At 45.8% G+C, this 16,423-nt stretch overlaps 1 protein-coding gene across 2 annotated transcripts in view; it reads left to right on the top strand.

The window, feature by feature from the left end:
• Nucleotides 1-7,671: 7,671 nt before the first annotated feature.
• AHCYL1 (adenosylhomocysteinase like 1) overlaps nt 7,672-16,423 on the top strand; it is a 130,370-nt gene continuing 121,618 nt past the window's right edge. For both annotated transcript variants that reach the window (XM_029574187.1, XM_029574185.1), the window contains exon 1: nt 7,672-7,954. In XM_029574187.1, coding sequence (XP_029430047.1) covers nt 7,856-7,954 — 99 coding nt within the window. In that variant the 5' untranslated portion in view covers nt 7,672-7,855. The remainder of the gene's footprint in view (nt 7,955-16,423) is intronic.

Genomic DNA, 16,423 nt, shown 5'->3' with positions numbered 1-16,423 from the left:
CATCTTATGCTTAGCTTGTAGTGCTATAGAGAATTCCCATCTCTTGCTTACTGTCTGGATTGGGTGAATGCAAACAGGTTTTATCTGTCTTGCTGTCCACTGGATTATTCTTGTATTATTTGTTTAAATAAGGACTTTAAATATTTGCTGCTGTCATGCACTGTCTACTTTTGATTAAAGTTACAGCCAGAGCTGCAGGGAGAATCAGATGCAGTTTCTGCCACTGGAATTTTGAAGCATGCCAAGCATATTTTTGTATCAGCATTTGAGATCTCCTTGAATCTATCTTGTAGTTCACTCAAAGGAATAGCTGGCTAAGATGAGGGCTGCAGTATCTTCATTTTTCTTCTATTCACCCTAAGTCTCTTTTGCAACACTTTCTGACAGAGGGGACATTTGCAGTTTCCTTGGCCTTGCATCAGATTCTAAGTCTCACTCGCTCTTGTTTTTGCTGCTTTGTGACTTACATATTTGTAACTGCAAAATCTGAGTGGGAAATTCTGCAGTTCATAGAGACAGTAGTTCCAAGAACATCACAGCTTTTCTTAAGAAACATTCAGTGGTTTCTCAGGCTGCTCTTTAACCATAAGGAGGAAAGAACGTTTAGAAGACTAACACCGCAAGATTGCCACTTTATTAAATTTTAAGAAATAAAAGCTTAGATAAGTGACTGAACATTTGTTTTCTGAGTCTCTGTTTCTAAACCAAGAGGAGGCTGAGAATGTTTTGAAGACCAGCACAAAAATATAATTCTAGATTTATGGTTTAATTTTCAAAACATTCCTTGGCATAGTGTTGTGCAGCAACTTCCTGAAGAAAAACTGTGTAAACCTTTGCATACTACACTAATACCCACTTTCCACCTTCACAACATCCTCTAGACCAGTGTTTCCCAACCTCCGTGGAGCGGGCAATGCAGACATGGAGAGATTCATACGGCCAGAAGAAGAGCTAGGGAAGCACTGAAAGAGGGGTGGGGAGCAGCCAAGACGCCTCTCTACATACAAGGGCAAGAGAAAGGAGAACTCTTGTGGCACAGGCAGATTCATCAAATCGCTATAAACATAGCAAAAACAGTGCCCACGATAAAAAAAAAAAGGGTGGTCAATTTTCAGCTTGCGGCTTTGCATAGGTAAAAAACGCACTTGGTGTTGTATCAGCATGTGCAAGCGTAAATTAGTGCGTGGTGCGTTTATATATCCTGGCTTCCTGCAGCTGCCTCTTTGAGGGTGTGTCAGGAGTTTGGAGAGAGGAGGTAGGTGGTGGCTAGTTGAGAGGTTCTATATAGTGATTACTGAGTGCATTGTCTTGTTTTCTGTTGCATCTGTTTCCCTTTGCCTTGGTCTTTTGTCTTCTTTGTTGAAGTGAAAGTTTTTGTGTGTCTGCCTGTCTTTTGGTGTGGAGGAATGTTGGTGGAGGAGTGGAGGAATGGTGGAGAAGTGGAGGAGTGGTGTTTGTGGTGAGGATGGAGCATGAGAGGCGTGGGGAGAGAGGAGAGGCAAGAAAAGAGGAGGAGGAGAAGATACAGGAAGATGAGGGCAGAAATTCTAGGGGAAGGAGGAGTAGGGGTAGAGCTAGGCAGAAGGGAAGCGATAGGAGGTGGGAGGCAGAAGGGGATAGGCAGGCAAGGACAAAGGGAGGAAGACATCAGGCTAAGGATAGACACAGGGCAGAGGGGCAGGAGTGGAGGGAGGGAGGGAGGGAAGAGGGGAGTGGGAGGGAGAGTGACGAAAGGGAGGACACCTCTTCAGAAGCGGAAGTGGCACCCCCTTCTGGAAGCCAAGCAGCAGGAGGCCCTCATCTCAGGGCTATCAAGTTCAGGGTCCAGGTCATTGCAGGGGTCCTGGAGCATTATGCCATGCTGTTTGGCATCCAGGTGGCCAAGACCTCAAAGACAGCCAAGAGCCAGATCTGGTGAAAGATAGCCCTGGGCATCTCCAGGCAGATCAGAGTCCAAGGAATTGGCGAGCAGGTTGCCCAGAGGTACCGGGATATCAAGGCACAGCTGAAAGCCAATGTGGTGGCCAGAAATAAATATATAAGGTGGACCGGAGGAGCCCCTTGTCCCATTGTCCTTTCCCCCACGGAGGAGTGCCTTGTGCAAAGGCTGGGACCAGATGTATTCAAGGGGATGGCTGAGCAGCTGGACACCATGTGAGCCACAACCGGTAAGTTCACCTCACCTGTAAATGAGCAGGCAGCAATGGGTGTACACATCATTTGGCATAAGATGCTCAAAATACTAAAAAGCAAAGTACACTTCTGATGTCAGCATAGTCCTAAAATGTTATGAGTGACATGCAAAGCAGTATGTAAATACACTGCATACCCCACACTTGAGCCATTGGGTGGTCCTTGACACTCGACGTTCCTGCCATCCCAGCATACTCACATTCAGTGGACAGCTTCTTAACACCCACTTCCTCCCTCCCTAAAGTGGCAAGCCTCAGTGTTAGCTTAAGCTCTGGGTAGCCTGCACACCCCTAATTAACTGGACTATTAGGCCCCCTTCAATTACTAGGTTGAAAAGCCTCCATGATGGAAAGCAGATGGTGTGCATTACAGGCAAATGTAAACTAATATGCACACTTGTAAGACTGCATATTTGATGTGTCACGCTGTCAAGTTTCACACCTCCACCCCTCTCTTAATGCTAGGTATAAACAGTGAGCGGTCTAGGGGAAATTTTAGAGTACAAGGCCTGAGACCATGCATACTACAGGCCATACAGTCAACTCTCAGAGGCACGCCTTCTCAAGAGTGGAAGCACTCGATCACTGCTGCTCAAACGCAGTGTGAGCAAAATGAATGCGCACACACTGCCTGCTCCGGGGTATGGATTGCTGTGTAAGGGAGGGACCTCCTAGTGCAACAGCACCTCCAGAGACAGAGTCTGACAGAGAGTAACACAGCACGTTACTCACCGAGTCGCATACTGACACACTTATCTTTTCAGTACGGACTACCTGCAGCACTCTGTGTCCCCCCACATGGGCAATGCGTATGTTCCAGGAATGTTGGTTATCAAACAACATTGATGTGTGTGACAGCTTGTCCATAACTGTTAATGAGAAATTGCTAGCCCAGCCTCGGGCTGCCCTCTCTTCAGTCCAGTGGCTGCAACACCGGTGAACTGAAGAGAGGGTAGCCCGGCCACCGGCATGGAAGATCAGTGTAGGGAGCGTGCCGGGATCTCTCTCCCCCCCACTGATACAGGAAACAGCCCAGGTGGGTGCTGGTGCCAGAACGCGGCTCCTCCCTCGGCCTGCCTACCACCTGGCGACCACTCATCAGCACCGCTGGTGTCCATTCAGAGCGGCTGCAACGCTGCTGGACTGAAGAGATGGCAGCCCGGCCACCGGCATGGAAGATCAGTGTAGGGAGCGTGCCGGGATCTCTCTCCCCCCCACTGATACAGGAAACAGCCCAGGTGGGTGCTGGTGCCAGAACGCGGCTCCTCCCTCGGCCTGCCTACCACCTGGCGACCACTCATCAGCACCGCTGGTGTCCATTCAGAGCGGCTGCAACGCTGCTGGACTGAAGAGATGGCAGCCCGGCCACCGGTATGGAAGATCAGTGCAGGGAGTGTGCCGGGAGCACACCCTCCCCCCACTGACACAGGAAACATCCCAGGTGGATCACGGCACCAGCCCGCGGCTCCTCCCTCGGCCTGCCCACCAGCACCGCCAGCGTCCATCCAGAGCGGCTGCAACGCCAAAGGAGCACAACAAAGGAGCTTGCCCCTTTGGTGCCCCTGAAGTGAGGCCTGTAGATTCTCTTCTCTTCTGCTCTTCTGCCTTGACAACACAAGAAAAACGGAACAGAAACATCTCGCAACAACTAAGATAGAACATGGTTCAGATAAAAACCTTAGAAGGCCGCCTAAAATTAAGCAGCATACAAACACTAACCTAATCTATTCTACGAGAAACAACTCCTCAGCAGCTCACTCCTACTTAATGTTCTCACTGCTTCTATTGCAAAAAAAAATCCCACTAATAAACAATTTACTCGAAGAATTAAATCTGGCCATCTTCTGCATCACTGAAACCTGGCTGAACAATAATGATAACGTACTCTTAAATCAAATTGAACATTCCAATTATAATATCTTCCACTTCCCTAGGCCTAAACAGAGAGGCGGGGAACTACTAATTATTAGTAAAAAAGAGCTCAAACATTCCATACGTTAGACGTTAACCTGCCTTACAAAGTGGCAATTCTTAAATCGCCACATTTAAAGATCACTACCGTCTACTGTCCCCCTGGAATACTTCCAAAAGACTGTTCACCACTTATCGAAGCATTCACCAAAGCATTCCCTTCACCCAAATCTACTCTCATAGTAAGTGATTTTAATGTACATGTTGATAGAACAACCAAATCCTCTGCATGTGAAACCCTTTTAGGAACAATGAAAGCAATGGGATGATCACAATTTGTAAATGAACCTACACACAAAGCTGGGCACACTCGAGATCTTATTTTCGCCAACCACAACAATTGCAGGATAAATTCCTCTCACACAATTCTACCTTGGTCTGACCACCAATTACTAAAAGCTGACATAACCATCCTCAGCATAAGAACATAAGAAATTGCCATGCTGGGTCAGATCAAGGGTCCACCAAGCTCAGCATCCTGTTTCCAACAGAGGCCAAACCAGGCCACAAGAACCTGGCAATTACCCAAACACTAAGAAGATCCCATGCCACTGATGCAATTAATAGCAGTGGATATTCCCTAAGTAAACTTGATTAATAGCCGTTAATGGACTTCTCCTCCAAGAACTTATCCAAACCTTTTTTGAACCCAGCTACACTAACTGCACTAAACACATCCTCTGGCAACAAATTCCAGAGCTTTATTGTGCGCTGAGTGAAAAAGAATTATCTCCGATTAGTCTTAAATGTGCTACTTGCTAACTTCATGGAATGCCCCCTAGACCTTCTATTATTCAAAAGTGTAAATAACCGAGTCACATCTACTCGTTCAAGACCTCTCATGATCTTAAAGATCTCTATCATATCCCCCCTCAGCCGTCTCTTCTCCAAGCTGAAAAGTCCTAACCTCTTCAGCCTTTCCTCATAGAGGAGCCAAGCCGCACATTTTACTTTCAGAAATTAACGCCTGCCCAAAGGTAGGTGTTAATTTCTGAAGGCACCGGGAAAGTGCACAGGGGACCCACAGCTGTGGATCCCCTGTGGATGGTGCCCTGGGTGCACCAAAAGTTAAAAATAATAAAAAATAATAATAAAAAAAAAAGTTAAATCGGCCTGCGGCTCGAAAACCGGACGCTCAATTTTGCCGGCGTCCGGTTTCCGAACCCATGACTGTCAGCGGGTTTGAGAATTGACGCCGGCAAAATTGAGCGTTGGATGTCAAACCCGCTGACAGCTGCCGCTCCTGTCCAAAAAGAGGCGCTAGGGACGCGCTAGTGTCCCTGGTGCCTCTTTTTACTGCGGGCCCTAATTTGAATAATTTGTTTTCCTGAATCGCGTGCACTGGAGAGCGGGCAAGTGATTTTTACTGTATCGACCTGTGACAAAGTTCACTTTGGGGCCCTAATAAATAGTACCAAGCTCATAACTACAGAAGTGCTGGGGACAGCAGGGTAAATGTATGTTTCAAGAGCAGACGTCAGGGCACTGCAACCAATCAGTGCGACCCATACCCCAAGAACTCCTCATCCAATCTAGACACTCAAGATCTCTCTAATTTCCGCCCAATTTCCAACCTTCTTTTTGTTGCAAAAATCACTGAAAAAGTGGTCAATTCCCAACTCTCGGATTTCCTAGTCGATCATAATATTCTCCATCCTAATCAATATGGGTTTCGCAAATCCTACAGCACAGAAACCCTCCTCCTCTCCCTTACGGATCACATCATCTTAGGACTAGACAAAGGTCAAGCATTCCTGTTAGCTCTTCTTGACATCTCGGCAGCATTTGATACGGTGAATCACTCCACTCTGCTAAGCCGTCTCTCAGACATCGGTATTTCAGGTGCTGTACACAGCTGGTTTAATTCATTCCTAAGCAACAGAACTTACAAAGTCAAAATTAACAACAAAGAATCATCCAGTATTAAATCATCAGTAGGAGTTCCTCAAGGTTCCTCCTTGTTCCCCACCCTATTTAACATCTACCTCCTCCCCCTTTGTCAACTGCTTACCAACCTAAGATTAACACATTATCTCTACGCAGATGATGTTCAGATATTAATCCCCATAAAAGAGTCACTCTCAAAGACATTCATTTACTGGGAAAATTGCCTTCAATCCATTAACCAACTCCTCAACAATCTGAATCTAGTTCTAAATACGTCCAAGACCGAACTACTCATCATTTCAACCGACCATTCAGACTCCTCGCTTCAGTTCCCTCATACAACCCAAATCTCTCATGCTAGAGACCTCGGAGTAATCCTTGACAATCGCTTAAATTTAAAGAAATACATTAACAACACGATAAAGGACGGCTTCTACAAACTGCAAGTCCTAAAAAGACTCAAACCCCTCCTGTTTTTCCATGACTTCAGGACAGTCCTCCAAGCCACGCTCTTTGCCAAGATTGACTACTGCAACTCACTCCTTCTGGGGCTTCCACTCTCCTCTATAAAACCCTTACAGATGCTCCAGAATGCAGCAGCTAGAGTCTTGTCTAATACAAACCGCAGAGATCACATCTCCCCCATCTTAAAGAACTTACATTGGCTACCAATTAACTATAGAATCTTACACAAATCCCTCACCATAATTCACAAAACGATCCACAAACAATACCCGTTGGATCTCCAGTTCCCCCTCAAACTCCACTCCTCTCCCAGACCCATCAGAGAATCATACAAAGGATCTCTTCAAGTGCCTCCTAACAAAACTTCACGCCTCACCGCAACCAAAGAACGAGCATTCTCGATAGCAGGACCCACTATCTGGAACAATTTACCACCGGACCTCAGGCAGGAACCCTGTCTGCAAACATTTCGAAAAAAACTTAAAACCTGGCTATTTAGCCAAGCTTTCCCTTAATCTTTTCACTTTAGATACTCTACATCTCAAGCCTTCCTGACAACTTACATAACCATTGTGATTAAAGGGTTTTGCTATCTCTCTGTCCTTCTTTCTTCAATTCCCAAGTTTGATCTCCTTGCTATATGTAACTTTTTACCTCCTCTGATTATTTTACTGTTAAATGATTGATAAGAATGTTTTTTCCCCCCTTGTTACATGTAAACCGATTTGATATGACACCCGTCATGAAGGTCGGTATATAAAAGAATTAAATAAATAAATAAATGCAACGTGACACTTTCCTAACCTTTAACTGTATTTTATTACCTTTAATAATGTTTCCCTTCTTTCCCTACCCTTTTATTTTAATCAATCTGTATATTACTTTGGCAAGACATATAAAATTGTTATGCCAATAAAGTTATCTGAATTTGCCACAGCCCATGCGCATATTTTACGGCCTGTACAGCCCGTCCTAGCATTCCAGAAAAATCACAAGGTGCAACAGCGCCACCCAACTCAGGCCGCTCGTAGTGCGTCGCTTTCTTTCGGTACCGCGCTACGTAATGACGTAACAGTCTCTATACGTCCTGCTGCCAGGACTTTACGTACGGCTTCACGTTCCCGAAACTGACGTATTCCCCCCCCCCTGCCCGATAGATCGTTAGACTTCTTTTGCCAGGTGGTTACGTGACGCGCGAGGCCGCTGACGTAGCCGGTCACTCTAGGCCCATCCCGAGCGTTCCTGCTGCAGAAGTAGCGGGTTCCGGGTTCTGTCTCCAAGGGTCTTCGCTCTCCTTGCCCCCCTCTCTCCCTCCGTTCAACGCTTGGTTCCGCTGCAGGATGTCGGTGCCGGACCCGGCCTCGGCTGCGGATGTGAAGGAGAAAGAGGACGCGGAAAAATTCTCCTTCATGGCGCCCGTCACCAAAGCGCCCAAGAAGGTATGAGGTGCAGAAAGCAAACCGGAAAAGAGCGTCGTTCTCGAGCCGGAGCTCAGCTTGGCGGCATGGGAGCTATAAACGGGCATCAGCCTCTGGCTATGAAGCTCTGCGGGTACTTGCCCTGGGCGACTCTGGGGCCCTTCTGGGTGGCTGTGGGTGCCCTGCAGGTGATTGCACGGATCACCTGTCTGTCCTCTGCAGATGTTTGTGTTCACCGGCTATGGAGCCTGCAGGTGACTGCCCTGGGCAGCCGTGGGTCCCCTGTGGATGGTTGCCCTGGGTGGCTGTGGGTGCCCTGCAGGTGATTGCACGGATCACCTGTCTGTCCTCTGCAGATGTTTGTGTTCACCGGCTATGGAGCCTGCAGGTGACTGCCCTGGGCAGCCGTGGGTCCCCTGTGGATGGTTGCCCTGGGTGGCTGTGGGTGCCCTGCAGGTGATTGCACGGATCACCTGTCTGTCCTCTGCAGATGTTTGTGTTCACCGGCTATGGAGCCTGCAGGTGACTGCCCTGGGCAGCCGTGGGTCCCCTGTGGATGGTTGCCCTGGGTGGCTGTGGGTGCCCTGCAGGTGATTGCACGGATCACCTGTCTGTCCTCTGCAGATGTTTGTGTTCACCGGCTATGGAGCCTGCAGGTGACTGCCCTGGGCAGCCGTGGGTCCCCTGTGGATGGTTGCCCTGGGTGGCTGTGGGTGCCCTGCAGGTGATTGCACGGATCAGCTGTCTGTCCTCTGCAGATGTTTGTGTTCACCGGCTATGGAGCCTGCAGGTGACTGCCCTGGGCAGCCGTGGGTCCCCTGTGGATGGTTGCCCTGGGTGGCTGTGGGTGCCCTGCAGGTGATTGCACGGATCAGCTGTCTGTCCTCTGCAGATGTTTGTGTTCACCGGCTATGGAGCCTGCAGGTGACTGCCCTGGGCAGCCGTGGGTCCCCTGTGATGGTTGCCCTGGGTGGCTGTGGGTGCCCTGCAGGTGATTGCACGGATCACCTGTCTGTCCTCTGCAGATGTTTGTGTTCACCGGCTATGGAGCCTGCAGGTGACTGCCCTGGGCAGCCGTGGGTCCCCTGTGGATGGTTGCCCTGGGTGGCTGTGGGTGCCCTGCAGGTGATTGCACGGATCACCTGTCTGTCCTCTGCAGATGTTTGTGTTCACCGGCTATGGAGCCTGCAGGTGACTGCCCTGGGCAGCCGTGGGTCCCCTGTGGATGGTTGCCCTGGGTGGCTGTGGGTGCCCTGCAGGTGATTGCACGGATCAGCTGTCTGTCCTCTGCAGATGTTTGTGTTCACCGGCTATGGAGCCTGCAGGTGACTGCCCTGGGCAGCCGTGGGTCCCCTGTGGATGGTTGCCCTGGGTGGCTGTGGGTGCCCTGCAGGTGATTGCACGGATCAGCTGTCTGTCCTCTGCAGATGTTTGTGTTCACCGGCTATGGAGCCTGCAGGTGACTGCCCTGGGTAGCCGTGGGTCCCCTGTGGATGGTTGCCCTGGGTGGCTGTGGGTGCCCTGCAGGTGATTGCACGGATCACCTGTCTGTCCTCTGCAGATGTTTGTGTTCACCGGCTATGGAGCCTGCAGGTGACTGCCCTGGGTAGCCGTGGGTCCCCTGTGGATGGTTGCCCTGGGTGGCTTTGGGTGCCCTGCAGGTGATTGCACGGATCATCTGTCTGTCCTCTGCAGATGTTTGTGTTGACTAGCTATGGAGCCTGTGGATGGTTGTGCTGGATGATTCTGGGTGCTCTGCAGAGGGAGTTTCCCTGGGAACGGTGGGTGCCTTGCAGGTGTTTGCACTGACCATCTGTCAGTACCCTATAGATGTTGTATTGACCAGTTATGGACCTTGCAGTTGATTGCACTGTGTGGCTATGAATCCATGTGTGTGGTTGCTTTGGACAGAATTGGTACTCTGCAAATCTTTGTATTGGCCAGCTATTAAGTGTATCAGTGTTTCTGCTGTGTGGCTTCTGTATCTATAGGGTCCCGTGGATGTGTGTTCTAGCTCGTTATGGGTAGCACTGTTCTCTGGGAATTGGTATTGTGCGCTGCTTTTGGGATTTTTTTTACTGTGCATTTACGAGTAGCATTGTCCTGTTGTGCTGAGTGGTTATGAGTGATGGCAGGTAAGTTTTATACTTGTATATCATCTCCTTCTAGAAACAACCCCTGAGTACTGTCTTGTTTAAGAAAACCTATCACCAAAGCAGAACAGTATGATGTAATCAGAAGTAATATATCAGTCATTCTATAGCACAAAAATTACTTATGTAATACAAAATTTTAAATTTTACTTATTAAACAAGCTACTATATTACGATATTACAAAACTTCTATTTATTATGACATCCTCACTCATGCACACTCGCCGCCAACAATCACATCTTGTGTGTCGAGCCCCACAGAAAAAAACATATCTAACATCAAAACCCCTCATTAAAAACATTCTAAATATTCAAAGGTTATAAATCCAAATACACCATAGTCCACTCCTGAGAGGAGAGCTTCGAACAAAGCACTTAACTTGTGTTGGTGTCTGCAAAAATCCTGACATCACTGGATTCGCAATCTTCAATGTTCAATATTCAGTGTTCATTGTCCAGAAGAGTACTTTGATGGACTCCAGGTGAATTGTTCACATTATGCACATAACTCATACTCAAAGAATAGCAACCATCATTGTGATGTCTTTAACCCGGCTGTAAACATCCATAAAGTAGTCAAGGTTGTCGTAAATCATGGGCAATGTTGTTAAAATCCATCTAATTATCTCAATGGGCAAACTTCGCAAAGTTGCTTACTGGTCACGCCTAAAGTGTTGCACCGAAGAAGAGATCCAAGAACGCTGTTACTCCTGCTCTTCAAAGAACTCCCAAAATTTGCTCTTCAAATATACCCACATAAAAATTGGCAGTGTCGGGGGCCATTGAGGCCTCCATAGCAATGCCCTTGATTTATTGAAAAAATGTCTGATCAAACTTAAAAAACTTTTTTTCATAGCAAAAGTCAAAAGCTGTATTAAAAAAAATTAGTAGGAACTCAAACTGGCAGCGCTCTCTTATCCAAAAACAATCGTGCAATCTCTATAGCTCTGTCCTGTGGTATATTGGTATACAATGAGGCCACATCAATTGTGACCATCACCAAATTAGGAATGGGACCATCCATCTGTTCTAATATGGTAATGGTGTGCCCCTGAGTCTAATATAAGAGGGCAACTGAGTGATGAAGTCCCGTAGAAAAACATTCATAAAGATGGATAATGGCTCCAATAGTGATCCTTCTACCTGGAGGTCTTGCTCATCTTGCAGGCCCCTCATGTTGGAACTCCTTGCCCACAAATCTCAGTCTCGAACCTCAGATTTAGAAAGAAACTAAAACCATGCCTTTCCAGATTAACTTTTCTCCCCTTTCTATAATCAGCCATTGACTCTGTTTGATCTTATGTATTCTGTTGTTTATGCATTCTTGTATATAATACCAAGCAATTATGATATTATCCATCTCGTTATGTATTGTTATGTTAAGGATTTCTCATCAGTTGGACTCTCTTTCTATCCTGACTTCTGCGTGCTCCCTGCCCTCACTGTTTAGTCCTGGTTACATGTATTTTCCAAACATTTTGTTATAATGTGAACTGGTGTGATGTACCCACTAATGCCGGTATAAAAAAGGTTATAAATAAAATAAATAAATCTTTTGTATATATTTGGTAAACAATTCAGCACAGGCCAAACTGGAAAAGGTACCTTAAGAAAAGCTAGTTGTTTGTCAGTAATCCATTCTTTTTGTGTTGCTTCCTCTAAAATATTATCAATGTCTTTTTTAATGTGAGGGGTGGGATCTCAAGGAAACATGTCCTGTCCGCTAACTGAGACTGGATTTCTTCGACATATTCCTTCTCATCTAACACCACAATGGCACCCCCTTTGTCTGCTGGCTTTATCACAATGTCAGTATCAGTTTGGAGCTGGGATAAAGCCCTCCATTCATTCATTGACATATTCTGTTTATATTTCCTTCCACGACTCTGTCTCATAATTTGTTAGATCTTTTTTGACCAATTCACAAAAAGTAGCAATAGTGGGAACCATAGCACCCGGAGGGACCCAAGAAGAACCATGTTTAACTACTGAAGGGTCATGCCCCATTGTTTCCTGGCCATTAAAAAGTAATTTTTATCGTTATCTTCTCGCAGACATTGGACTATCCGGATATGCCTTCCAATGGTTCAGCTCATTCCTCGATAATAGAAGTTCCAAGATCACTATCAACAATAAAGAATCTCCTAACTTCAAAACCACTCTAGGTGTTCCTCAAGGCTCCTCTCTTTCCCCCACCCTCTTTAATATCTATCTACTGCCTCTCTGCCAGCTCCTCACAAACCTTAACCTAATTCACTACTTATATGCTGATGATGTTCAGATCCTGATCCCTATAAAATAATTCCCTTTCAAAGACGCTCTCCTTCTGGGAGGACTGCCTCAAGTCCATCAACCACCTACTCACCAGCCTGAACCTGGTCCTCAATGCAGCCAAAACGGAAATTCTTCACATCTCCTCCGACCTTTCTACCAGCCATGATCAGACAACCTCTACTCCTCAGACCACTCATGTTAGAGACTTAGGAGTCACCATTGACAATCATTTAAACCTAAAAAAATCAATTAACAATATTACAAAGGATTGTTTCTTTAAACTACAAGTTATGAAAAGACTCAAACCCCTCCTCCATCTCCAGGACTTCAGAACGGTCCTCCAGTCAACTATATTTTCCAAAACAGACTACTGCAACACTCTCCTCTTAGGACTCCCGATCTCTGCCACCAGACCACTACAGATGCTCCAGAATTCAGCAGCCAGGATATTAACCAACACTAACCGGAGAAGTCATATCACCCCTATACTTAGAAACTTACACTGGTTACCCATTAAATACAGAATTTTGCACAAGGCACTCACCATTATCCACAAATCCATACACAACCAACTTCCTTTAGACCTTCGGTTCCCTCTCAAACTATACACTTCTGCAAGACCCATCAGAGCGGCACACAAAGGAACCCTTCAAGTTCCCCCAAATAAATCCACCCGTCTAACCTCCACGAAAGAACGAACATTCTCCACAGTTGGCCCCATCATCTGGAACAACCTGCCAACTGACCTAAGACTGGAACCCTGCCTGACTACCTTCAGAAAGAAACTCAAGACTTGGCTTTTCGTCCAAGCCTTCCCTGAAGCCTAACAGTGCAACAGTTTTCTTTCATATAGCCCAATAGACTAAATGTCCGACCCAACCATTGTATATTCATTCGTGTTCATTCTCCAGTTTTTTCTGTCCTTTATTTCCTGGCTACTCTAGCCCCCAAGTTTATTCTCCTTGTTATTTGTATCTGCGCCTCGGCCTTCTTGTTATATGGTTTTGTTAAGTTAACCCCTAAGTTTGATGTAAACCGGCCTGATATGAAGCTTGTCATGAAGTTCGGTATAGAAAAATGTTAAATAAATAAATAAATAATTTCAGTACCCAAATGCGTATGAATTTCTGTAAAGCTACCCTAAATTGAAACTCATCAGTCTGTGCAAAAGACAAACCTTTATTCAACACCCTCGAGAGCTCAGAATACAGAAGGGAACCCCGGTGATACAGTGAAGATGTAGATTTTGTGTCTGACTGGAACAAGATCCTCAATAAATGTACTCTGGATCTTATGTCATTGATCATTAAAAAAGCCCAAAAGATGGCAGAACTTATGTGGAGAACTGGTTATAGAATTGATCACAATGCAGGGCTTCCTCACAGGCGAGTCCCTTGAAAAATTTGAATTAGATTTAAAGACACAAATTGAGGATTTCACCAACAAACTTTGCAAATTTAAACATGCAAAATTTGTTTGTGATGAGATTGAGAACTTGATCCCTGAGTCATGCGGATGCCAAACTAGGTCAGACGTATGGTCCATTAAGCCCAGTATCCTATCTCCGACAATAGCTAGTCCAGGTCACAGATTAAGAGCATAAGAACATGCCATACTGGGTCAGACCAAGGGTCCATCAAGCCCAGCATCCTGTTTCCAACAGTGGCCAATCCAGGCCATAAGAACCTGGCAAGTACCCAAAAACTAAGTCTATTCCATGTAACCATTGCTAATGGCAGTGGCTATTCTCTAAGTGAACTTAATAGCAGGTAATGGACTTCTCCTCCAAGAACTTATCCAATCCTTTTTTAAACACAGCTATACTAACTGCACTAACCACATTCTCTGGCAACAAATTCCAGAGTTTAATTGTGCGTTGAGTGAAAAAGAACTTTCTCCGATTAGTTTTAAATGTGCCACATGCTAACTTCATGGAGTGCCCCCTAGTCTTTCTATTATCCGAAAGAGTAAATAACCGATTCACATCTACCCGTTCTAGACCTCTCATGATTTTAAACACATCTATCATATCCCCCCTCAGCCGTCTCTTCTCCAAGCTGAAAAGTCCTAACCTCTTCAGCCTTTCCTCATAGGGGAGCTGTTCCATCCCCTTTATCATTTTGGTAGCCCTTCCCTGTACCTTCTCCATCACAATTATGTCTTTTTTGAGATGTGGCGATTCTCAATAGGAAAGTCTATTCCATGTTGCTCACTCCCAGAAGTAGGATGTGGGGACACCTAAGGCTACCTGGCTAAATAATGATTAATGGCCCTGTTCTCTAGAAACATCCAAACCTTTTTAAAACTCAAATATATTACTTGTCTTGATCACATGCACTGGCAGCAGATTTCATTGTTTGATTATATGTTGATTTAAAAAATACTTTCTAGAATTTGTTGTAAATCTGCTACCCCTATTTCCCCGAAAATAAGACAGTGTCTTATATTAATTTTTGCTCCCAAAGATGCACTAGGCCTTATTTTCAGGGGATGTCTTATTTTTCCATGAAGAAGAATTCACATATATTGTTGAACAAAAAAATGAACATTTATTATATTCTGAATAGTTGTCTGGTTATGCTGGTTTGTGATGACAACTAACTGTGAATCCTGCAGGGTAAAAAAATCACAGCTGCATGCTCTGGGGTTCTGTGCGACGGGCATGCTCCCAAATAAAAACTTTGCTAGGTCTTACTTTCGGGGGAGGTCTTATTTTTGGGGAAACAGGGTACTAGTTTCACAAAGAGTCCCCTAGACCTAGAACCATTGAAAATGGTAAATAACTATCCCTTGTTAACTAGTTCCACTTGGACCAGTGCTTTTCAATATATTTATAAATGATGTGGAAAGGAATATGACGAGTGAGGTGATCAGATTTGTGGATTATACAAAATTATTCAGAGTAGTTAAATCACAAGCGGATTGTGATACATTACTGGAGGCCCTTGTGAGACTGGAAGATTGGGCATCCAAATGGCAGATGAAATTTAATGTGGACCTTGCTGTAGTTACACGATGTTAGGTTCCATTTAAGGAGCTACTACCCAGGAAAAAGATCTGGGCATCATAGTGGATAATACTTTAAAATCGTCGGTTCAGTGTGCTGCAGCAGTCAAAAAAGCAAACAGAATGTTGGGAATTATTAGGAAGGAATGGTTAATAGAACGGAAAATGTCATAATGCCTCTGTATCGCTCCATGGTGAGACTGCACCTTGAATACTCTGTACAATTCTGCTCGCTGCATCTCAAAAAAGATATAATTGTGATGGAGAAGGTACAGAGAAGGGCAACCAAATGATAAAGGGGATGGAACAACTCCCCTATGAGGAAAGGATGAAGAGGTTAGGGCTGTTCAGCTTGGAGAAGAGACGGCTGAGGGGGGATATGATAGAAGTCTTTAAGATCATGAGAGGTCTTGAACGAGTAGATGTGACTCGGTTATTTACTCTTTCAAATAATAGAAGGACTAGGGGGCATTCCATGAAGTTAGCAAGTAGCACATTTAAGACTAATTGGAGAAAGTTGTTTTTCACTTAACGCACAATAAAGCTCTGGAATTTGTTGCCAGAGGATGTGGTTAGTGCAGTTAGTGTAGCACACACACACACACACACGCGCTGCTTCTGGAGATACAGTGTGAAATAAACCTCCCTCCATCTCGCTCCTCGGCAGCCCGGGAACAGGGAGCTGTTTGAACTGGAGGGGCCGCCATAGCGCAGGCGTTTCACCTGCGCCACACTGATTGGGCTGAGTTGGGAGGAGGAGGAGGAGGGAGAGACGCTACATTCGCTCCATAAGACGCACAGACATTTTCCCCCCAGTTTTTGGGGAAAAATAGCGCGTCTTATGGAGTGAAAGATACGGTACTATTAATCAGTAGGGAACAGCCACTGCTTGTTGCCGGCATTAGTAGCCTGGGATCTATTTAATGTTTGGGTATTTGCCAGGTATCTGTGACTTGGATTGGCCACTGTTGGAGATAGGATCCTGGGCTCGATGGACCTTTGGTCTTATGTTCTACTGTCTGCTGATATTTTCCTTCTTCCCAGGTCCTGGACAAAG

The sequence above is a fragment of the Rhinatrema bivittatum genome, chromosome 12 (genome assembly GCF_901001135.1).
Source record: "Rhinatrema bivittatum chromosome 12, aRhiBiv1.1, whole genome shotgun sequence".
In the NCBI taxonomy this organism is placed as follows: domain Eukaryota; kingdom Metazoa; phylum Chordata; class Amphibia; order Gymnophiona; family Rhinatrematidae; genus Rhinatrema; species Rhinatrema bivittatum.
Note: the sequence above shows the minus strand (reverse complement) of the source record. Positions and strands in the feature narration are given on the sequence as shown.